This window comes from Trematomus bernacchii, unplaced genomic scaffold, assembly GCF_902827165.1.
Source record: "Trematomus bernacchii unplaced genomic scaffold, fTreBer1.1, whole genome shotgun sequence".
Classification (NCBI taxonomy): domain Eukaryota; kingdom Metazoa; phylum Chordata; class Actinopteri; order Perciformes; family Nototheniidae; genus Trematomus; species Trematomus bernacchii.
The window spans coordinates 6,044,648-6,068,851 of record NW_022987821.1 but is presented as its reverse complement, the minus strand read 5'-3'; the positions used below and the strand labels follow the sequence as shown (position 1 = coordinate 6,068,851).

Sequence of the window (24,204 nt, the reverse complement as noted above, 5' to 3'; positions counted from 1 at the left end):
AAATGAAATATACATTTCTTCTGGGGAAAGTTATATCAAATAAAATCCCCAAACCTTTTCATTTATATCTGTCCTTATAATGAATAATAGACAGCGGAGGGTGGCCGTGTGGCTTTTTGAAGGCAGAGTGGAACCCCATGATATATGCATGAAGTGTACTTCCCATAGGGCTGAAACATTTCCATCATTGTCAGTCAACTTTGCCTTAAAGAGATCTCACTGTATAAAAGATTCATTCAGAATGGTAATCACAATCATTTGGCGGGATTTAGCCTTTTGATCCCAAAATAGATGTGTTGCTAAAGTCTAATTACATTCAAAAATGCTAATTGTAAACAGTGAATATATTATAGTAGTAGCTGTAGCCTGCATTTACTGTACGTATGTGGGTTACTCTTATGTAACTATGGGTTCTGGAACTATTCTAAATAAATTAAAGTCCTTTTAGTTTTCAAGTATTTCTGTCTATGTTACAAGGATGCGAAAAGGGACTCGAGTGCAGCAGGTGAAACATTTGCAATAAAAAAATAATCAGGTTTCTCTGAGGCTTCCTGATGTCAGCTGGAGGCCGGAACACTCTAACCAAATATGTCAGCACCATGGACAGCGAACAGCCTCTCAGACACTGTGCTTTTCACAGACACACACACACAGTTGTTTTTTTGTACAGAAATGTAATGCATGTGTTTCCTCATACCCACTAGGTGGCACCAGAGCATGTCTAAGAACACCAGCCCAACAATAGGAGCTCACTGATAACAGGATTAATAATGAGAGAACATCACAAGCACAGTGAGCGATACATAATGATCAAAAGGCAGACAAGATAAAAAGAACCTTCAAGCGCTATAACTAAATGGAGGAGAGCTTGTCAGATCTTTTTTGAACTAAATTGCTTTTTTATTTTCATCCTGACATAATTTGCCTTGCTTGATTGTCTTATGGCCTATTTTCAAAGAGTCCTATATACACAGCAGCAATCTGCCACCATCAGTATTCATCTTTTGTCCTATTTTACCAGGTTCAGGATTATTGTCTTCAATGTTGCTGACACACTTAAATCACACTGGAGGAACTACTGCTTCGCCCTAACACTGTTCTTCTTCCCAGGCAGCAGCAAAGGGAACACAAAAAAGTGTGTGTACGCTGTTTTATCCAGGTCAGTCAATGCGAGGAGTTATGAATAAATCAAAGCTTCATTTACATTAAAATTCATCTCCTCTGCGGCTTTTTATAGCATCCGAGGAAGGCGGGACGCAGCTCTTTAGCTTCAAAAGATAAATGATATGCAACCCATGCCGCTTCCATGCAATTATTTCACCATACATCCCCTACAAAAAAAACCTGTGCTCATCCAAAACAAACACGCGGATGAACGCACATAAATCATGCAAGTAGACTGAAATATGCAATAGTGTGCATAAATATTAAATACATGCTTTTATTAAGCACCCAGAGCTCTCTCCTGAGGGAACACACACACACACAGATACACACTTCTTATCTATTTTAAGCTTTACTGCATGTCTATGCTTCAACACATATACTCTGCTTCTGCACATAGGCAGCAGCGCCCTCTACAGGCGGTAAAAGAAAACAACACATTTTCCGCAAATCCTCTTTCTTCACAAAACTGCTTCCTTAAAAGCATTGAATTTATACACTACTCACTTTTGACCTTAATTTATTTTCACGGCTCTGTAATTGTTCTTTTGGTCTTCAAGATGCTTTCATGAACACTAAGGACAGCTTCAGACTTGTCGTTTTTTATTCAAAGTATTACTTCTAAAAGCCAAATCCTGAGAATAAACCCAATGAACCAGTTAAAAGAGTATCATTAAGACACTGAAATCAACATGTTTTTTATTCGTAAACACCTACAAACGAGTGTCGAGTACGCTGACAAGAAAAAAATGGTCAAAAGTACTTTAAAAGAGAGTAAAAGTAGTGAACATGTTGCATGTGGGAGGATGAAGATGACTGTTTGGTTCTGATCTTGGTTTTGTCATTGCTCAATGATATTCAGTACAATATAGGCGAGGCGAGGCGAGGCGAGGCGAGGCGAGGCGAGGCAAGTTTATTTATATAGCACATTTCAACACAAGGAAATTCAAAGTGCTTTACAAAACTGAAAGACATTAAGAGCATTAAGAAACATATTATGAACACTCATTTAAAAGCAAAGACACATGAATAAAAGTGACAGCAGTGTGAGATACACACATCTGAAATGTTTAGGTCTGACTCTCAATCATTGCTCACCTCCCTTTCTTTCCTCTTTCTTAAGATGGGGAACATTTTCTAGCATCGTCAGTTTGTTGCCTGAGTACTACGACATAGTTGTACTTGGGGCGTGTGCTCCGTAAGAGTTGGTGAAGTATACTGGTGTTATTTGATCAGTCTTACAACTTTTTTTTAACTATATAAAGTAATATTTCCACCCTTTGTGAAATGAAATGTTCTCTTTCCGAAGGAGATTTATGTAACAAGCGTTTATTTCCAAAACTATTCCTTTAAAAAGAAGATTCCTTTGGTGGGATTTGTTGCAGCTAGGAGAATTAGGCTTTATTTATACTGTCCGATAAATCAATGAAAGCCAGACTTTCCCAGGGATTGCCTGTCGATAAAACAGCTTCTCTGTAGGTGGTGCTCTTTGATCGCGGAGGCTGTGGCTGCTCATGCTAATGGACGTGCAGAGTGTGCAACAGGTAGACTCCACATGGATGTAATGAGAATACAACGGCAAAATGCATCTTTAAGGCTGGGGAAAATAGTTAAGAAAGAGGCGAGGAAGGGGATGGCCGGGCGGGGGGGAAAGAGAGAGAGGGAGGTAACAGATGGGGGTGGGTGTTCCCCAGACAGGAGTGTGAGGATAGCCACTCTGAACGAAGCAGGATGAGTCATAGCTCACACTCACACTCCAGCCCACACACTCGCTCACAGCAGAGGCACGGGGAAATCCACTGTTACCAGGGTAACGAGTGATTAGTGACGCAGGTGGGTCTCCGAACGGAGCGAGAGAAACACCTGCCGAATGCCGAGAGGATAACACACACACACACACACACACACACACACACACACACACACACACACACACACACACACACACACACACACACACACACACACAAACACAAAGACACACACATCTAGCGTCAATTACATTCATCGTACTGCGGCTCTGACTTCATCTCTCTGCACTGTCTATGGGTTTGTGTTTCTCTTTCTCACACAGCACGCACACACACTTGCCCAAATGCATGCAACACATGCATATAATGACACAGCTAGAAAACAACAATAGCCCCCCCCACTTCTTCTCCTTTTCTCTAAACTCTTGTCTTCTTTCTCATCTCCTTTCCTTTTTCACTTTCATTCCCCTTCCTTTCATCTCCTCTCCTCTTTTCTCTCATATCACTTACTTTCATCTTGCTTCCTTATCTCCTCACTCCTACTTCTTTTTCCTCTCCTTCCCATTCCTTTACTTTCCTTTCCTCCTCCCAGCTAATCTCCTTTTTCTCCTCTCCTTGTCTATCTTTGTAACATCACCAACTCAGCAGGGAGGAGGCGATGGAGTGGAGCGACTGAATTATTCATTAACATCCCCTCTCTCTTTTTTTTCTTACATCTCTGTGTGTCTGCTGCCTCGAGTGTCTTCAATCCCCCCCCTCTTTCTTTCTCTTTTACCTATTCCTCTCTCATCCTGAATTTCTCAAACACCAGTGAATAACTTTAGATCTTCTGGGATCCACCAGCAGGCAAAAATAGACATCCGTGTTGTTCCTTTTAACATAGTTTGTCAGTCATAGAAGTTAACTTGATAACTTTAACTTTCTTAGTGAAGAACATCAGCCAGCCTGTGTAACCCAGCAACTACAGTTACAGTTATATATGCCTCATTAAAGAGGCCGATTATCTAACCCTGTATCAAAATGGAAGTAGGTGTTTGAGGTTTGAAGTAAGACTCAAGTTGATCAGGAGTAGGAGAAGAGAAGAGCCATGAAGTCTGTCATCTGACACACAGCGATATAAGTTACACAGCAATATCTGTCTGTTGAAAGTATAATTTCCACTTTTTCAATTCAAAGAGGAAGCATGTGTTATTTCTTCTTCAGTCTGGCTTCAAGGGTTTGTTAGCTTCCATATGAGGAGAAAACTAAGACTCACTGTGGCCAAGTTCACCTCAATTCAAAATTGATGGTAAATAAATGTGGTTATTTCACTGTGAAGAGATGTGGAGCTGCTCAATGATCCACATATTATATATATGGGTAAATAAAGCTGTGGTCTTAGTCAAACTGGCCTGCCCTTAACACATACAAGTGTATCTTTTTTTAAACCTTACATATGGATTTATCTTTTAAAAGCTTCCAGTTGTCTTAGGGGAAATGGCATTTCACGAGGATATCCCCAGGAAGTGCTGTCCTTATATTTCTTGTTGTTACTTTAAAGTGTGAAGTAATAGTAACAGTTTCTCCAGAGTGAACAACTGTGGAAAGAAAGCCACTGGATGTGTATGAAGCATTCATTTTAAAAGCAGTTTTTCAATAGCATGTCGTGTTGACCCTCCATTTGGGGATTTCCACAGAGAAGTCAAAGGTCACAAGGAGATCAAGTTAGAGGCAGTGTTAATTTTTCACGCAAAATGATAACAGTTGGGAGACTTCTGCGTCAGTGGTTACATAATCGCTCCAGATCTTTCCATAAAAAGTCAGAACTATAGAGGAAGACGGGAGGAGGGGGAGAGGGGGAGAGATATGAGACTGAGAGACGCTGAAAGTCTGAGCTGGAAAATAAGCTATGTCTATATATTGTGAAACCGATGTGTAGGAAAAGTCTGAAGGAGGGTTATTATAGTCAACTAAAAACATACAATGAAAAATAAGATGTGAAAAGACTTGTGAATAACTCGCATTATACCTGGCCATCACTCAAGTGCAATCACTTTAGTGGAGTGTGATGCTGGAGAGGGATAGTACTGTCAGAGGAATATACCGATTCATTGACTCTCCCTTCTGCAGGGTCCGAAAGCACTTAGAGTTAAATGGTTTCTCCCACCAGTGGCACTCCTTTAGTCTCCGCCAAACCACAACTTGGTTCCTCAGTGGATTTATTCACTGTGCTGGCCCTTTAAAATACGCTGATTTATTCTCATGCCTCTGCACATCACTGTAAACTGCTCTGTAAGTCAGTCACGTCTCCGTTGGGTCACCGTTTGATTGTGTTGGCAATTCTGTCAAAACGCTTTGGCATCATGTAAAAGACTGTTCACTTGAACTGGTTTTGATCCCCTTGGTTTACAGATTATATCATTTTAAACTCTTTGCTAGTTGCAGCATTAAAAACAGTATCTCAACTACCTTCAAAATGCTCCTGCATGGCCGACTGACTGAATAACACACAACCTTACTTTGGAATAACCGGAACAGAGAGCGTAGGTAGATCATTTAACAAGAGATACAACTTTGTTAAGCTCTTAAGGTTTTCAGTGCCACCCACACACGGCAGCAGTTCCAATCAGCTGTAGTCTGAGTTAAATAATTGTTATTGTTCTGAACATGTGTTATTCCTCAGGCTTCACATCACAGTGGGATAAAGGAGGAGGATAACTGACAAGGTGGCGGATCTTTGGATAAGTTTTGTTGTGGTCAGTCGTGATTTCTGTTAAACAAAGAAACCCAAAGGGCTAACAAATCCAACAATCAAATAAAAACTAGCTTTCCTAACTTGAATCTGATGTGATACAGCAGATCTGTCCCTTTTCCTTCAGTCTTTGAATCAGATAAATAATAGTGGCATGACAATAGGCAGGGTATTAAGGCCACATTGTGAACATAGCTGCTCTAAGTGCTAACACATTTCTGAGGCTGACAGTAACGCTGAAGAGGCCTCTGACTAATCGGTTTCCCCACATTGCTGCATTAAAGGCACCGTGTGTACAGTATGCCCGCTCCGTAATCCCTCTAAAGTGACAATGTCAACACTCCAGCATCACGGTGTGTTTGAGGATCCCATTCAGCGTGTGAGGCTAACATAAGACCGCATCTAATCCAAAATGTGCCACAATACAGATCTAAGACCAGCACTTCTCACAGGTACAGGTGCGATTTCAAAAAGGGCTTTCAAAATATGAAATCTATAACAATTGTACTACTGCTAATGGATTTCAGATGATAGCATACTTTAAAATGATAACGCAATAGACAGAAAGGCATGAAATTGATCCCAAACGTCTCATTTCACTATCAATGACAATCATAACACAACATGAAAAGCACTTTTATCAGGTGATCCCTTCCCATTCTCATTTTGCCCCGTCTTATTGCTCTGAAGCGAGTTTAGAGCTTAGAGCTTAGCACCAAGGAAAAGTCCAAAAGTAGACATACAAAATGCATTTTTTTAAAGCAAACTTTTGAAAAGTATATAAAGTTTGACATCACGATGAAGGTAGATAAAAGTGTAAATAAGTAAATGTACAACCACAGATGAAACCCAGAGCTGTATATTTTGCATTAATGAGTGAGTCAAATGGTCTAAAGAGCATCTTACCTGGGTCAGCTCGGCCCAGAGCGGCCTTTAATCTCCTCTCTGCTATCTTCAGTATAAACTCATAGTCCATGGCTAACACACAAACACACCTGTAAACACCGGCCCATTGGACTCCACTGAAAACTCACTTTCTAAAATCGCCTGAAGCCCCCCCGACGCGGCCTCAGATGCCGACACACAGTGAGGGGGACAGATACGGCCATTATGTCATGCGGTGGCTGTCATCGAGCAAAAGGTTAACCCAGACAAGAGAAGAGTAAAAAGTCAACTCAAGTGTGTGTGAGGGAGAGGAGGAACAAAGGAAGCACAGATAAGGAGACAAGGTGCCAAGAAAAAGCTACAGAGTAGGAACTCATCGGTGAGGTCAGCCTCCAAACTTTCACAAACTTCCACGTTTATTTTTCACAATGAACTGTTTTATCTTTATGACAGCTATTGACCATGCATGTGTAATCTGTGTAATAATGTAGAAAGCTCTGGGAAAAGCAAGCATCTTGAGTTTAATTTAGGCAAAAAATACAATATGCCTTATTACATTACATGACACTTGTTAGACGCTTTTATCCAAAGCGACTTACATACTCAATACTGTGGGCAATCCCCACAGGAGCAATTTGGGGTGAAGTGTCTCAGGGACACAACGACATGCTGACTGCAGTGGGGTTTGAACCCCCTGATCCGAACACCAACACACAACCCACTGCGCCACACGCCGCCTTATGCTTGAATACTCTACCACTACAATTCAGTGACAACATATATCCGGCATCTGCAGTCTCTCCAATGAAACACTCTTTTTGCAGCGAGTCAGAGCGAGAGACCGAGTTGTTGTCAAGTGTTTCTCTAGTTCTTATCATTTAGTCTGCGAAAACACTTCTTAGTGGAGCCTTTGATGCCCTGCTGCTGTTTAAGTGCAAATGGAAAAATAACACTCAGCCCTCACTCTCTCACGACAGCAACCTGGAGCGAGAGCCGTCCAAACACACGCCCACATTCTCTCATTCACCTTTACACTCCTGCTCATGGTCTCATTTGGGAATTCAGAGTGTTTCCACTGCACTGCAACAGTCTTTTAAAAAAGGTATTATTTGTTTGACACCCTTCAATACCTCCCCTCACTTAACTCAACAATGCCCCCGGAAAGCAGGAATGCAACAATTTGGTAAAGGCAGCTTTAGGGTGTAAACATTTGTAGCATTTGTGGGATATTATTGCCGATGTAGTGTCAAATGTTTGTGCAGTGTAAAGTTCGCCGACCATTTGTTTCATACTAAATTACGATCACGAACACAGCCTTCACAAAACAGCTTTTGTCTGATACGGATGTCACAGATCAGATAATGCTGTTAAAGGGTCACTTAGGACATTTATTAGATTAAAGTACTATAATAAACTCAGAGTACGTACAAGGGGAAATATCTGGCTCTTGTGCTGCTAAATGTTCCACTATGTTCTCCAGTGAGACAATTACTTCATCCGTTTGCTGTTCAGAAGCTGCACAGCAATTCATCAGAACTTTGTTTACAGAAGTATTTTCAGCTTTAACACTGTATTCAATATACTGAACTGCACTAGAGTGCGTATAAGACATACGAAAAGAAGCTATTCAACATTGGGAATATGGCATAAGAAACACTGTTGCTTTGCTCTGATTATATAAATGACCTGTGTGACTGCGCTGTGTGTGTGTGTGTGTGTGTGTGTGTGTGACTGCGCTGTGTGTGTGTTTGTGACGGGTGTGACTAGTTGACAGCTTATGAGTGTGTGACTGTGACGCGTGACGTACATGAGAGTTCGGACGAAAGAAGATCAGACCAGCAAGTTTTTCTGCAGACTCAGAGAGTTTTAAACAATGAGGCCGGGAACTAATGACCCCACACACACACACACACACACACACACACACACACACACACACAATATTAGAGTACTGCACCAAAACCCTCCATGTGACCTTAGAGGACAGACATCACTATGACTGTCACTATTTTGTCAACTCATCACTTTCGGACAATGTAGCCGCACGCAACTGAGACACACACACACACACACACACTTCGTTTGTTGCCAGCTGAAGGAAAATATGGCATGAAGACATTTTTGATTCAACGCTTTCCACTGATTCAATATATTAAAATAACATTAATGTGTATTGTACAGTATGCGTGTGTGTGAGAGCCTTTCACAAATAGAGTCAGATCCGAGTTGGCACGAACCCCACTGCAATACTCCAGTGTTTGAATAAAATATAAAGCAAGATGCCTTAATGGGAACTCTCCAGAGAAGGTGAGCAGGCTTGTGTGTGTATGTGGGCGTGCACGCCTACTTGAGCTATAAAAGGGTGAAAGTCTCTATCTGGGTCACATCACATGGGACACAAGACATTGAGTAACATTGGGGCTTGTTCTTTTTAACAATGAATGATACTGATGCTGGGCTATCTGGAGTCTCATTTACAACAGCTCCATTCACAGGTTCTTACAGGAAACGCTCCAAAACGGAGGGACCTGACTTAATCAATCCATTTTGAGAAAAAGTGATTCACCTTTTTGATAGATGCCATTTGTTGATACTGCAAGTTTAATTTGAAGAAAGCCTACCTGCTTACTGATGAAAAATGAATTTGCATATAACTGATCATAAAGAATTCAACAGGAAAATAATGGGGTGCTTTTAAACAGCCACAGAAAATCTAGTACATTTCTCTAAAGTTAGCTGTAATTTGTTAGCAATGCAGCATTGTTCAACACAAATGGCTCTTTTTTCACTTACTTTTGACAGTGAATGGAAATTGATGATTGCTATCGTGGTGTGGTGACTCACAACAACCTGCTCCTTAGTCTGAGTCGTAGACAATGAATGTACAAGAAGAAAAAGCCACAGTTAACATCCTCTTCTACCAGAATTTAGACATGATCTGATCATCATAATAATACACATTTTAATTAAAAGTCAACTTTGACAACATGAACTAAAGAGAAGAATGAAACATTTAACTAGCTTCTTGTTGAATCGCCCACTGACACTGATGCACACACGCATCCATACACACTAAACAAAGCTGTATTTCAGTCCTCCCAGTGGACTTTCACTAAATTGTGCAATTCAGAGGAAAAACGGCAACAAATGCTGCGTCAGCAAAACTCCTCGCTGCCTCCAACCCATCAACAGCGGGTCCATATTTCACCACCAACTGCTGTGTGTATTATAAACACACACACACACACTAAAGCTCCGAGGCAGAGTACATTCAGTACGTTTTTCTTTAATTAAAAGAGAAAGTGACAGCTAAATGGAGCTGCCTGCTATAAATCTATGAGTGTTGCTGCAGGATGCTCGCTGGGAACTTAATGGTGTACAGTACATCCTGCTGCTCTTCTTTGCAATCCCACTGAGTGTGTGTGAGATTTTCTTCCAGAAGCTAATCGCGTCACATGACAAAGCGACACATGGAAAAGCAAACACTTGCATTTGGAAGGATTTACACAACATGTGGTTGAAAAACACCAGGACATGTGGCTAAACACTGAGCCATTTTAAATATGATATAATGAATTTGATGGCCAAAAGCAAAGTTATGTGCTTAACAGTGAATTGAATTGGAGAAACAGCAAGAATGGTGGTTAATAAAGTCTATTAAACACAAAAAAAGACCATAAAAATTCATTCACAAAAGTTTTTTTTTACTTGAATAGCAGATTAAATATTAATGGAATATCAAAACTGTCATAAACTGACTTTTATTGAAGCTCGATGTTCACTTACTGGCTTTCTCCGATGCTTTCAACCAGATCTCATGGTCTTTATCAGTAGATTTATCCATCACATTGAAGGACCAAACTTTAAGGTCATGTGACAACAATTATTTCAGCTTTATGGCCATGTTTTAAATACAAGACCTTGGAAAGTTTGCTGTTATATGTAAATTATTTATTCTTTACTTAAAAATCCCTGTTTTGTATCATGGGAGTATACGCCTTCTCTCATAAATCCTGCAAGTTTAGCTGCGAGCCAATTCATCAAATAAGCAAAAAGGAATGAAAGCAGAAACAAAGAGCCCAGAGGACAGAAAAAACATCATGTGACACTTTTATAAATTGCATGCAGTGGCGTGTTGGCCGGCAGTGAATAGAGGCTGAGGAAACGTTGCTCTGTTGTGTTAGCAAATTATTCCTTTCACCTTTCGCCAACACATCAATATTGATCGTGTTTGTTTCCACCTTTAATCTGCAAGATTAGGGGTTTATGTTTGGAGCTGGAGTCTTACTGCTCAGGTGTTTTCCCAGAGATGACTTGTTGATCAGGGCCTTGGAAAAAGGCATAGATCTGCCGTGTGTTGATAAAGTACAGCTTCATTTTTCAGGAAATCAGCCTCTCACAAAATGTTGAATCATCACTACAGTATATCAGGCAGTCATGAGACGGAAAACAGACAGTATAATGTATAAGAAAATGTCACAGATGTTATCTTGCACTTTATATCTTCCCCACACTAAAGTCTCTAACAGGTGGGTGCAACTTGGCTCTTAGTTTAAAACACAAACAACAATGATATAGACGTAGACAGCAGAACCAGAGAGACTGTTAAGCACTCGGGGGGAAAAGAGAAGACACAGCATTCATGTCTTTGACCTCATCTCATCACATTTCTGTGCTGACTGTGTGTGGATACTCAAATATTAACTCTGTTGCCTCACTACATCTGTCAGCTATTTAAGGGTACAGTAAATAAGGATAGTATTATGATTGTGATTGTAGTAAGAGATGGGTCACTGTATACTAACCAGTTGAATACTACAGCTACTATCATTATCGACTTGTCAATCAATGAGTTTGTCACCTAGTTCATGAATCACAGTTGCTTGTTCATAGGTCAAATACAACAAAAGACAATGATAGGAAGTTTGGTGTGTACATTTAGTCATGAAAACATAATATCTGACTGCTATCCGACTTCCAAACAAGGCCCGATGGCAAGGGGACTGCTGTTGCCCTCTAAAAACGGTGTTGAGGCTGCAGAGGCCAACTTGTGGATGCAATGTCAATATGCCAATAATGTCAACAATGTCCGTTTCCTGTTGCAATGCCAAAGTCAATTTATGTAGTGCTATCATGCAGAGGATTAGGAAAGGAAACTGTTTGGTTTGGTTAAAACATTTAGTTGAATGTGTCACACCGTCTGGAGAGCAGAAGCTCTAGAGTAAGTTAAATGTGATATCATCCCTAAACTCTGTGGATGGACAGAGCCACAGACTTGTGACAAATCTCATCACTGATCTTTAAAGTTATTCATGAACAACTTTAGAATATGGACAAGTTGCCGGTGAGTGTACCAAGTATGTGTTGGACATAATTAACAGCTTATCGGTAGGAAAAAAGTTGCAATAAACTGCAAAAAAACGCCTTAAAGTAAGTCACCCAAGAAGCTCTGCTGAACAGAACATCACATCTGGTCTTCAATCTCAGGCAGAAATGTCTGCAGACCCTAGAAAAACGTACTCTGTCCTGTTCTAGCCTCCACTATAATGAATATCCACAGTGGAAGTCTAAATAAGGCCATGTGCTGTTTAATCATGCAGGTTACTGGAGCCTGAACGGGTCTGCATGCTGCATTAGACTTGATTTTCTGCAGCATCTCTGCCAGGCACAGCACGCACACTGTAGTCAGTTTCTGTGCTAATAAGTTATCACCCCATAACACCCCCTCCCCTCCCTGTAGTGCACTCACTTGCTGCACAACTGCGATTGCAGAGAAACACCAGCAAGCAGTGGAACAGTGCAGTCTCGGGAGGGAGTACACACACACGCACACTACTTATAAACGCACAGAAACGCAATAAAGTGCTTCCCTATCAATCTCTACACAGACGTACAGAAAGAGAGAGGGAGACACACACATTCACACACAACAAACTCACCAGTTGGGTTCTTGTTTTTCTTGAGGCTCCTGCCACAAAGACACTGCAGCATATGCGATCCTTTGCTGAAAATGTTGTTCCAAATAAACCGCATGGATTTGGCCGAGACGGGGGAGGAGGAGGAGGAGGAAGACGAGGTAGGGGACGAGAGGCGCTCCGGATGCGGCAGCCTAAAATTCACCCACCGCATGGGGGCTGATCCGCCCCCCTGTTTGCATGCCAGCAGAGCCGGCCAGCTGTTGGGTTCAGTTCGGCGGTGCTTCGACCCCCCGATCTGCACCATAGACAAGAAGAGGAGCAGGAAGCCCGGCTCGTCGCCCGGTTCCTCGCCCGGTTCCTCCAAGAGTCCAGAGACCAGCGCGTATTCCGCGTCGGCGTCGAGGAAGAGAGCAACCGCTGCAGCGTTTTTCTCCTCGGTCTCTTCCCCCAGCGGCCGGTGGTCCTCAGCGGCGGAGGATAAGTCGCTGCTGCCGCCCGGCCGCCGCGGCGTCAAAAGCCCCTGAGCGCTCCTCTTCAAATTGCGTCGTTTGCCGCGCGGCGCAGGGAGAGGAGCCGCAGCGGCGGACAGGCATGCGGCGGCGCTAGCGTGAAGTCGGCGGTACGCGGCAGCTGTCGGCTTCTTCACAAAAAACCATTGCATATTAGTGGGGAGCGCAGGGGGTCGGTGCGTCCGTCCGGGAGGAGGGGAGGAGGAGGGGAGGGTGCGGATACCGGGTGTCCGTCAGCAAGTCGGTGGCATCCCTGTATACCAGCAGCAGCAGACAAGTACTGCAGCAGGGGGGCTCCTTTCCAAACACACACACACACACACACACACACACACACACACACACACACACACACACACACACACACACACACACACACACACACACACACACACACACACACACACACACACACACACACACACACACACACACACACACACACACACACACACACACACACACACACACACACACACACAGGGTCTCTGGGAGCGCAGGAGCGGCAGGTGAATCACTGCAGGGAATCTCTGCACTATCCCACTCTGTGTTTTCCTCTTTAAAAAGTCCTTATGAATATTTCATCCGCGTTTCGGCCTCCACTTCTCAATAATCCATAAGCTCCAATGCGCCAATATACTGCTGTCTGTCTGTCTCCTCTTCTTCTCCTCCTCCTCTTCCTCACCTTGCTGATAAAAAAGAAGAAGCTGCTGGACTTTGTCTCTGATACTCCAGAAACTAAATGAAGAAGAAATAGAAGAAGAAGACCTGGTCTGGCTCGTGGTCCTCTCGCGCTCCTCTGGTGCTTCACTGTCTTCTTCAGCAGCGCTCGAGACGACCAGCGGCCGGTGGGGCGCGAGGAGGTGCACTGACTATCTATACCGAAGCAGCAACTAAGTGGGAGCAATTAATCAAAACACCTGTTCCGGTTGGCTCCTTCAAAACAAAAAACTGCACTATCACAAGTAAAAACAAAAGCACATTTTGATACGAGGATCTGGTTCTCTCTTATTGGCTATTTTATTCATTTTTGTAGTATGTATTTTCTTTCAACATCTTACTTGATTTATTATATTGCTAATGTTGAATGCATTTAAATTAATAAGTATTAAAGAAGAAATGTGAAGTAAATTAAAGTTCATATAAAAGTGTTTGCACGAGGCTATTCATATGACTTTGATACCTTACAATTCACACTTGTTAAAAACAACCCAACCAGCTGTGGTTAAAGTTCCTATAATAAGAGTTCAGTCTAGTTTATCCTCGACTTTTATTCTGAGGGAAATCGCTACTTCCGGTTTGCCTGTGCAGCTTGATACAGCTCTACTCTGAGGAGCTGCTTGCAGATACGTAGACACGTGGTTCCCACACCGTCAGCATCTGGACTGACTGGATATAAAGTGTAAGCGGCAACATTTGGGGAGGAGGGCGCCGAGATGGCGTCATAAATATACGGTTCGGAGACACACACCTCTGTCTCTGTTTACTGCAGTTTTTACAAGCGCCTATATCTGATACAAAGAAAGGCTCCGGCCAAGAATCTGACAGTTTAATGCAGACTTCTCTGTCTGCACACCTGTTGCACGACTCCTTACAGTCACATCGGATTGGATGGTATGGTATACGAAACAGCAGTTATCTTGATTGTCCCTTTGCATTTAGTTTGTTTAAATGAAATTACTACAATGATTTAGTGCTGCATGGTGCATTTCATATAGATTGTCAGAAGCTTATCTCAGTTATACACTGTGTGCACTCATTGCGGTCTGAAACGGAGCTGGAAATGCTGCAGTGTTTTCAGAGGCTGGCGCTGTCCATAGTGCTGAATCCACAATCGCTGGTCAAACACACACACACACACACACACACACACACACACACACTCTCACACACACACACACACACACTCACACACACACTCACACAGGCAGAAACCTTATCAGAGGACAGCTTATTATCCTGCTGACATGCATGTGAGGTCTCTGGGAAGGCATAACAGTGTCAGAGACATTTCAAATAGATTAAACTAACAAAACCCAATTAACTGACTTCAGGGTTTTGCAGATATCCATCAGCAAGTCATACCTTTCCTGTTTTACCAAGGGAAATAATTAAATGTCAGTGAATGATGGAAATAGTTTGAAGGAAACAGAAAAATGTGTCTGGCACACACCATAAAGTCCCTTAGAGCACTTTGTTGAAAGGCTTTTAAAACACACCATCCATTCTCTAAATGGGTTTGTGGCTCATTTGGTTGTGATTCAGTCAATTTCTAAACCGTAACCCATAAAAACAGCGGTTTCACTGAGAAGAAGGGAAACCACTCACATGTATAAAGTGCCTTTGATGTTTGCAGTGTAATCAAATCCTCTCTCTGAGCTGACAGGAATGAAAGTGCGGACCATGGAGTTAAAGGAAAAGCAAATTAACACAGTAAGAAGCCATGAGAAATAGTGATGAGCTTTAGTCAAATATAAAAGTGTTTCTTCGTTAAAAGACGGACAACATGCAACAATACAACAAACCTTAAAGTGTCATACACCAACACGTATATGATGTGTTCACAATGATCATATCAAGCCAACACAAGTTTTCAGTGGATTTGGATGGATTTTTTAAGCCGTGAATAATCAAATAAAGCCAAATAACGCCATGTGTAATTCTTTCCAAGAGTTTTGCATGTTTTCAAGATGTCAAAAACACACTCAAATGTGTGAAAATATGCAGAAATTATCAATCACAGACAAAGCATTGAACTTCACTATCAGCGGCAGTATGAGCAGTGACACACACACACACACACACACACACACACACACACACACACACACACACACACACACACACACACACACACACACACACACACACACACACACACACACACACACACACACACACACACACACACACACACACACACACACACACACACACACACACACACACACACACACACACACACACACACACACACACACAGTGCCTGGCGGATTCCTTCTCACACTCTGTGCACGACTTGTATTGTTAGGAGCAGCTCAAGTCTGCAGCATGCGATTGCTTTAATCAAGGGGCAAAATATCATCTGTGTGCAGAGAGCCACAGCTGCATACCTGTGAACAGTATGTGTGTGTGCTTGTAATACAGTGTAATCGAAAAGGGAAGAAGGAACATTTTCAGGATTGAGGGTGCAGAGAAAGAAGGAGTGGGAGGAGGGAGGGTGCAAGAGAAAAACAAGGCGAGAGGAGGAGGCAAAACACTGAAATGTGAGAGTGAGGTTTGCAGCCAGTGGGGATTCATCAATGCAAAGGAACCAGAAAAGAGGCGATTTATAATTGAAAAAACCTTAGTAATCATTCAAATTAAAATAACTTAAAATAGACATAAAATATAAGAATCTAAAAATAATTTCCAGCCTGTTATTAATATGCAACCTTATCTCTCAGTGTACCCTAACAAGAATAAAGACAACACTCTAAAAAGGAAACAACAATGTCCGAAACCATTAAAAAAATAGTTATGAGCGACAAGTGAAATTGGACAACATCAGTAAAATACCCTGCCACTTTCACATCAGAATAGAGCGTCAACAAGAAGGCAAACACAAAAGTCGGCAGCAGCTAAAACCACAAACACACACTTAATGGCGCGAGAGAAGCTCAGCTTACATACACCTGTCTTCAGAGGTGGAATGCAATTAACTACATTTACTTAGGTGCAGTACTTGAGTTACTGTACTTGAGTGTTTCCTTTTCATGCCACTTCCTACATTGTATTTCAGAGCTAAAATTACTTTGCAAATGAAGTTGTTTGCCACAAAAACATAGCAAGAGTTTGAGAGTAACAGCAGCTGTTTTGTGTTTGTTTTTTTAGAATTACAAAGTAGCAACACATTGAAATACTCAAGTAAAGTACAAGTACCTCATTAAGGACAGAACTTTAGTAAATGTACTCAGTTAGTTATACACCACTGGGAGTATGTTTAAAATGTGGTATTAGTACTTTTACTTGAGTAAAGTATCTGCGTACTTTTTCGACCGTTGCTCTCTTTTACAACGCCTTGTTTCTAGGCAACAGTACTGCATTAGCATACAGCCATGATACGTTTGTTGTTGTAGTCACCTGTCTGTCTGAAGGTGGTTTTTGGGGTCTTTTAAGCACCGAGAAGTCCTCTGAAGTCCTGAAATCCTCTTGAATCCTCTCCAGCTCTAACTTTTCTGCTCCTTTATCCCCCATAGGAATATAACGAGCCCTCTCAGCCTCTCGTGTCCTGTTCGGTTCCTAAAAGTCAAAAAGTGTTGAGCTAAATCAGCCTTGACAGTCAAAACTGTGACAGGAATTATTATTATTTTAACATTATATATTGTAGCCTATTAGTGATAATACATAAGCAGAAAGGTCTCACACACCTCACTGAATGCAGAAGTTTCTCAGAATAGTGTAAACGCCGGAATTTCAAGCACGAGCGGATTTTGTATTTTGTATTTAAGCTAGGACCAACATGCACCTGTATCACCTGGCAACAAAGGTGCGTTTGATGTGTCACCGGGTGAGGCAGAAGATCAAATTGAGCTAAACTGTTACCTTTAAAAACTACTATGCACTTTTTTTTTTAACAACTTTGCATTTTATAATGAGCTGTCGATGATTAGAATAACTTTTTTTGTTAGTTCTTTGAGTAAATGAGATGGAAAACTTATAGCAGCTCTTATCCACTTAAAGACAGGCACTGCTGAGTCCCATTTATAAGTTGAACCTTTAATGCCTCACATCCACGAGCCCTGGTCGGTGTGCTCGTGCTCCACCTGCTGGTTGAAATGGCTTAGTTAACTTGAACATAATGACAACAAATAAATGAGTGTTGTGGATAGAACAACATAAATAAACATTTAAATACTTGGTTAGCATTTAACTACATGTTAAATAATTGTTAGGCAATAATATATATATTATCAGCTTAGGCTTCTCCCCAAAATACTGGACATGATCAATGGAAAAAAAAGACAACAAATTAATAAGAGTAGTTTCACCAATGTCCAGAAGGGGGCAGCAAAACCTCCATTCATAACCTATTCTACCGGAAATACAGGAGACGAAGAAGAAGACGACGGCAGCGCTTCCATCAGGGAGACGACATCGGGTAACTTTACACCATATACTCGCATATTATAGAAGCAGATGTTCTTACTAATAGTATTACTGTATTTAAACATGTGTCTGTCTGTCTTTTTCTCAGTTGATTCGTTGTCATGGAGCGATGCTTTAGGTAGGAACAGGAGAACACAGCTTGTTTACCTCCAGTGCCTTTAAGCTGCTGTGGTGCATTAGTGAACACAGTCAAATATAAGGAGTTCAATACAGATGGCCTAAAATGGAACTATATAGGTATATAATGTAGTTTTAGCTTGCTTATAATGCTTTGTGATGATGTGTATTGCCTAGTTAACATGGAGAGATGCCAGGGTTCACTTAAGAATTGAGCAATTTAAAAGCTATCTTTAATATATTTATAAATAAACTGCTTTTCTTAATTGTTGTACGCCAGTTTTGTACGTCGTGTGCTTGATAATCATTTAAACACATAGCATTTATTAACATATTATGCTCATCATGACTATTTGAAGGTGCATTACTCTGCAATTTGGTCTGCTATAGAGTTTTATGTCACCTTATATTGACTGCTGTGTCTTTGTGGCGGTTTGATATAGCAAAGTAATGAGTCAAAGCTGCTGAACAACATGCTTATAGAAATGTGTTTCCTCTGTCTTGTTCCATGTGTTAACCACCACCTCTCATCTCTTCCTTCCTGAAGTGTCAGCAGGGATGGTTCAGCTCCTCCATCATCACCTCCCCCTCCTCCACCTCCTCCTCCTCACAGCCTCCCTTCTCCTCGCCAACCCCCTCCCATCCCTCCCTCCTCTCCCCTGTCAGCTGTGACTGCTCCCCCCCGACGAGAAAGGCTGAGTATTGCAGGAGCCATGGTGGACGTCAGTAAGTGGCCCCTGTTTTCTCTGCTGAGCGCCGAGGAGCTGGCTTCAGTGCGGCAGGCCTGTGTGTTTGGGACCTCTGCTAATGAAGCCATTTACATCACACATGCTAATGAGGTGAGGCCCCAGCACTTCCGGCCTCCTAAGATACATATAAAGCTTTTAAAATAAACACCTTGCTTAGTCCAATTCCTCTCATAGCTGGATGTCAGTTACACCTTGTTAGATAGATCGAAATGTATAGACATATACAGAAACATATTGACATTGGATAATATATACATTACACTTATGCAAATGTAGACATCACTTTTTTTGTACCTGTGTATTTGTATTCTCAGGTGTCTCTGTGTCTTCTCTCCACCAGGTGTTTGTGTTTGGGTTGAACAGCAGCAGCTGCCTGGGTACAGGAGACAGTCTGAGCACCATAGTGCCGAAGAAGCTGGACTTCCTGCGGGGGAAGAAGGTGGTCAGCCTGAGCTATGGAAGTGGGCCTCACGTCCTGCTGGCTACGGAGGGTGAATACTAAACTAATCAATCCATTTAAGTCTTTGTAATTATCTATGCTCCTCTTACCTTCAACCCTGCAGTGTGTAAATGCTTGTATAACTAAATCTTCTTATGATGTTAAGAGTCTTGAGTAAGAGGTAATGTCATCATGTGGCCTTGGAGTATGGAGTATGTACTGCTGTAACAATATGTGGAACTCATAAAGGTATTCTGATTCTGATCGTCACTCTCTGTGTTTGTGTGTTGCAGACGGACAGCTGTTTGCATGGGGACACAACGGCTACAGTCAGCTGGGGAACGGGAACACCAACCAGGCTCTGTCTCCGCTGCTGGTCACCGCCAACCCTCAGAACAAGAAAGTGAGGGAGGTGGCGTGCGGCTCGCATCACTCCATGGCGCTCACTCAGGACGGAGAGGTAGCTTTTTACATGACACATTGAAATATTAAGGTCATGTGTATTGAATTTGTTTACTTCTAAAGAGACTTGTAGGAGTTCAAATGGAATTTAAATGGGGAAAAATACAACAATTTCCCATTATGTGCACCATGAAGCACGATGATCGCTTAAATATTTGTGTATTTCCTGATTAGTTTTACACGTGTCACTTGACGTAGCCTCTTCCTGCTCTGCCAGTACTCCACTAAGCAGCTTATTTTGAACCTCAAGGCATTAAAGCTGCTTAGGCTGTGTGACAAGCAGGGAAGGTGTTAAATGTTACCAACTGTACACTAGTATGTTCAACAGGGTTGTGTCTATGTGAAAAATAAAAGTGAATTGTCTCACACAGAGCTCTTTCCTCCCACCTGAGAAGAGTACAGTATTGTAAAACAGATAAATGATCCGTTATCAGTGTGTTTACTGTGTTGCTTCCCTGCCCTGCAGGTGTTTGCATGGGGTTATAATAACTGCGGTCAGATTGGCTCGGGGTCCACAGCCAACCAGCCTTACCCCAGGAAAGTCACCGGCTGCCTGCAGGGGAAGATTGCTATCGGCATCTCATGTGGACAGACCTCCTCCATGGCTCTGATCGACAACGGAGAGGTGAAAATGGCATAAATGTTTATATGAATCCCCTGATAAATCTGAACTTCATGCAGTAAAGTTAGCTCTGTGTATCTAGGTGTACGGCTGGGGGTATAACGGTAACGGGCAACTGGGTATTGGAAACAATGGAAACCAGCTGACGCCTTGCCGCCTCTCTGCACTCCAGGGGCTGTGCATGCAACAGGTGAGAACCTGAAGTAATGCTGACTGCTGATGACTCACATTGGACTCGTTTCATGACTCAAATGTTCCGTGTTTTCCAGATCGTGTCGGGGTACAGCCACTGCCTGGCGCTGACTGACGAAGGGCTGCTGTACGCCTGGGGAGCAAACACCTACGGGCAGCTGGGGACGGGAAACAAGAGCAACCACCTCAGCCCGGTGCAGATCCTGGCCGACAAGGAGAGGTAAGAGGAAGGGCGGATTTCTTTGTGTTCCTGTTTCCTGCCTCGACATCCGCTCCTCTTCTTAAGGAGCTGTCAGTGGGCAAAGGAAGTATTTCCCCTTCTTAAACAATGTCCAAATCCTGCCGTCTCCCAACAGAGTTTTATCTTCTTGAAGTGTTTCTTGTTCCATGTGATTTCTTTACACATCTCTCTTTTGACAGGATTGTCGAGGTCGCAGCGTGCCATTCAACACACACCTCAGCAGCCAAGACCCAAAGTGGGCTGGTATGTATGCAATTCATGCACTGTGTATTGTGTATATATCTCTTTTGTATAATTGTCTTATAACCATGTTTCTCCTCCAGGTGTATATGTGGGGTCATTGTCGGGGTCAATCCATCCTCATGCCACACCTCACACACTTCACCAGCACCGACGACGTCTTCGCCTGCTTCGCCACGCCCTCCGTCATGTGGAGGCTCATGTCTATGGGTGAGAGAGAGAGAAAGAGAGAGAGGGTGCCCTCTGACTTCATTTCAAGTATAAAGCTTCATGATTGTATTCTGCTTTATTCCAGATCACGACGACTTCCTGACGGTCTCCGAGGCTCTGAGGAAAGAGTTCGACAGCCCAGAAACGTCCGACCTTAAATTCAGCGTCGACGGAAAGTGTATTCACGTTCACAAAGCTGTGCTGAAGATCAGGTGTGTGTCCACGTGTAAGGTTTTAAAAGTTTGGGAAAAGCAAGTCAAATATTACAACAGCATAGATATATATTAAAAGTTATCATTGCTTTCTCCATAAACGATACAAGCATTTAAGCTTGATTTTCCAACATGTACAGTGGAGATAATGGTCTTTTTTCGGAGCAGGTGTGAGCACTTCCGCTCCATGTTCCGCTCCCAGTGGACGGAGGACCAGCAGGACGTGATCGAGATCGGCCAGTTCTCCTACCCCGTCTACAGATCCTTCCTGCAGTTCCTCTACACCGACACTGTTGACCTTCCACCTGAGGACGCCATCGGTTAGCGCACAGACACAGTGGTCAAATAATTGTATGGCTTCTGATTTGTTGTATGTAAATCCTGTCTTGTGTGTTGTCTGCAGGCCTGTTGGACCTGGCCACGTCTTACTGTGAAAACCGTCTGAAGCGCCTGTGTCAGCAGATCATCAAGAGAGGGATCACCGTGGACAACGCCTTCACTCTGCTGTCCGCCGCCATCCGATACGACGCAGAGGTACGACATATTACATATTCTACTTATGCACGTTGCTGCAGATTCTCCAGAAGGTTAAATTGAGTCTTTTTCTACATTAGATGTTGCCTCTTCTACTCTTGTTTCATGTTGTTATTCCTCTTCTAGGACCTGGAGGTGTTTTGTTTCCGGTTTTGTGTAAACCACCTGACTCAGGTGACTCAGACTGGAGCTTTCTGGCAGGTGGACGGAGCGATGCTCAAAGAGTTCATCAGCAAAGCCAGCCGCTGCGGAGCCTTCAAGAACTGAGTGGAGCTCTTAGGATTTATCAAACTGTATCCCGACCAAGATGATGTGCTCTGGATGTGAGCAACTCCAAAAGCATCAGGTCTGATCACACTCCTGAGGGCACACAGGCAGCGTCGCTCACGAGAAGGATGGGAATTTAAGCTTCATTATCGACGAATGTGAAGTCAGCACTTTGGATAATCCCTGTGGAGGCACTCGGCAAAGTCATGGCGCCTTTTCCTCTCACACATTCTTTACATGCTGTATGTATACTTGAATATATGTTTGCTCGGCCAGTGCTTCCTGTACTTAAGTTGACATGATAGACCAAATACCTGGAAGAAATAGGAAGCAGTTGTCTTTGATAGCTTTGATGACTGACTTGCTCTGGCCAGGAGAACCACTGTACTGAAACACTTTGAGTTTCCATATCTATCATTTCCAAAATACAGTGTTAGGTAAAAGTACTTCTTGGGTGAGCCCCATTTAGGCGTCAACACACAACAAGATCCAGGTCCTACTGTGGGTTGTACTGGGTCACTTATGTATAATGTACTTTTTATACTCTTTTCTTTTGTAAGACGTTGTTTTTCGCCCTATGGCACCTTTAAGAAACGGTTGCTTCTTCTTCTTCTATATATTTAGTAAAACAGTAATGGTTCAAATTGTTTGACACACTGTGTAAGGGGAAAACTAAGTTAAGGTGGACCTATCATGCTATATTTGAATAATATAGTGTAGGACCATACCTATATAAGGCATATTTATACTTAAAATACCAAACAGATCATGCATTTTAGCCATGCCTCATTTTGCTCAATTTGACATTTTTTAGATCTGTTTTAGCAAGGGTTGATTCTGTGAGAACAGCACCATCTACAGGCCTGGCATATGTACTACAACGTCTCCAGCGCTTTCGAACGGCAATGGCCGTGGCTGTCTCCTCCTGATTGGTGGAGTTGGCCCAATAGCCGTAGCGCCACCGTCCTGACGTCAGGACAGTGTTCAAATCTGGATCAGTTTTTATCAGATCCGTTGCAGCCCCTTTTTTAGAGATTTGGGTATGGAGGAAAATAGAGAGAGTTGTGTTTTCTGACACTTGGTGAGTTCCCTGGAACACCGGGGACACACATTCATGTATAAAAGACGTACAAAAGTACATTTTGCATGATAGGTCCCCTTTAAAGAAAGTTGCATTAGAAGTGTTTAGGGCACCGTTACATTACTAGCAGATGAATTCCTTCTTTGACAATGTAAAATGTGTTGCATTCTCTTCACACTGGGACTGTCAACAAACTGATCGAAGGTGTTCTTATCTGTTTGTGTTTGCTAATCTTATTTGGACATATACAAAGAAACAAGCGACAATGCAAACTCAGTTAGACCAAATGATTCCTCTGTAAGGACACTTTCTCTGCACGTACAATGACAATGCACAACACGCTGCAAGCTAAGGCAATCGGAGTACTTTGAAATTCTCTGTAGGGATAAATGAGATGTTTGTTTATATTCTGTTAGCTTTGGCTTATGATGACAAAAAAACTGCCTAGTCCTCACTTTCTGTTCCATCACTGGGTGTAAGAGGATAAAACAGAGCAGATCTGTTTCTGTTACTTCTGTAGGTTTCATGTTCTTTATGCACTCAGATGCTTAAAAGAACCACTTTGATTCCTTGCAGTTAAAAAGCAATTACATTGAGGTTAGTACATGCTTTAGTGGAGCAATGAGCTGGAAGAAAAGATTGTGTTGCTTTCTGTATGAAGATATAAAATATATTTTGTATTGTGCTTTGTTTAGCATTTCTTTAAATAGGACAAGCATTACAATCAGCGTT

The 24,204-nt window shown here is 42.4% G+C and overlaps 2 protein-coding genes across 5 annotated transcripts in view; one reads left to right on the top strand and one right to left on the bottom strand.

The window, feature by feature from the left end:
* LOC117499086 (fibroblast growth factor 14-like) overlaps positions 1-12,753 on the bottom strand; it is a 36,261-nt gene extending 23,508 nt beyond the window's left edge. Inside the window, exon 1 of one of the 2 annotated variants that reach the window (XM_034151378.1) lies at positions 12,471-12,753. In XM_034151378.1, coding sequence (XP_034007269.1) covers positions 12,471-12,753 — 283 coding nt within the window. Of the gene's footprint in view, positions 1-6,552; positions 6,609-12,470 lie in introns of those variants that run through there. The other variant, XM_034151380.1, reaches the window with a different exon arrangement.
* Positions 12,754-18,078: 5,325 nt separating this feature from the next.
* rcbtb1 (regulator of chromosome condensation (RCC1) and BTB (POZ) domain containing protein 1) lies at positions 18,079-23,150 on the top strand. Of its 3 annotated transcripts, XM_034151531.1 has the most exons (14): positions 18,079-18,098; positions 18,195-18,224; positions 18,771-19,062; positions 19,313-19,463; positions 19,705-19,871; positions 20,340-20,498; positions 20,578-20,685; positions 20,765-20,907; positions 21,108-21,171; positions 21,252-21,378; positions 21,464-21,590; positions 21,759-21,910; positions 21,994-22,124; positions 22,251-23,150. In XM_034151531.1, the coding sequence occupies exons 2-14, from the start codon at positions 18,208-18,210 to the stop codon at positions 22,389-22,391; spliced, it is 1,779 nt and encodes a 592-aa protein (XP_034007422.1). In that variant the 5' UTR covers positions 18,079-18,098; positions 18,195-18,207; the 3' UTR covers positions 22,392-23,150. The 3 variants fall into 3 exon arrangements, with proteins under 3 accessions (XP_034007422.1, XP_034007424.1, XP_034007423.1); XM_034151533.1 differs by lacking the exon at positions 18,195-18,224 and having other exon boundaries at positions 18,085-18,098; XM_034151532.1 differs by lacking the exon at positions 18,079-18,098 and having other exon boundaries at positions 18,165-18,343.
* The last annotated feature ends 1,054 nt before the right edge of the window (positions 23,151-24,204 follow it).

Bases quoted from the DNA above. Each gene is read 5' to 3' on its own strand.
- rcbtb1 (XM_034151531.1), top strand. The intron at 19,063-19,312 runs GTGAGGCCCCAG...TCTCTCCACCAG, and splicing joins ACATCACACATGCTAATGAG to GTGTTTGTGTTTGGGTTGAA. The intron at 22,125-22,250 runs GTACGACATATT...TTCCTCTTCTAG, and splicing joins CCATCCGATACGACGCAGAG to GACCTGGAGGTGTTTTGTTT.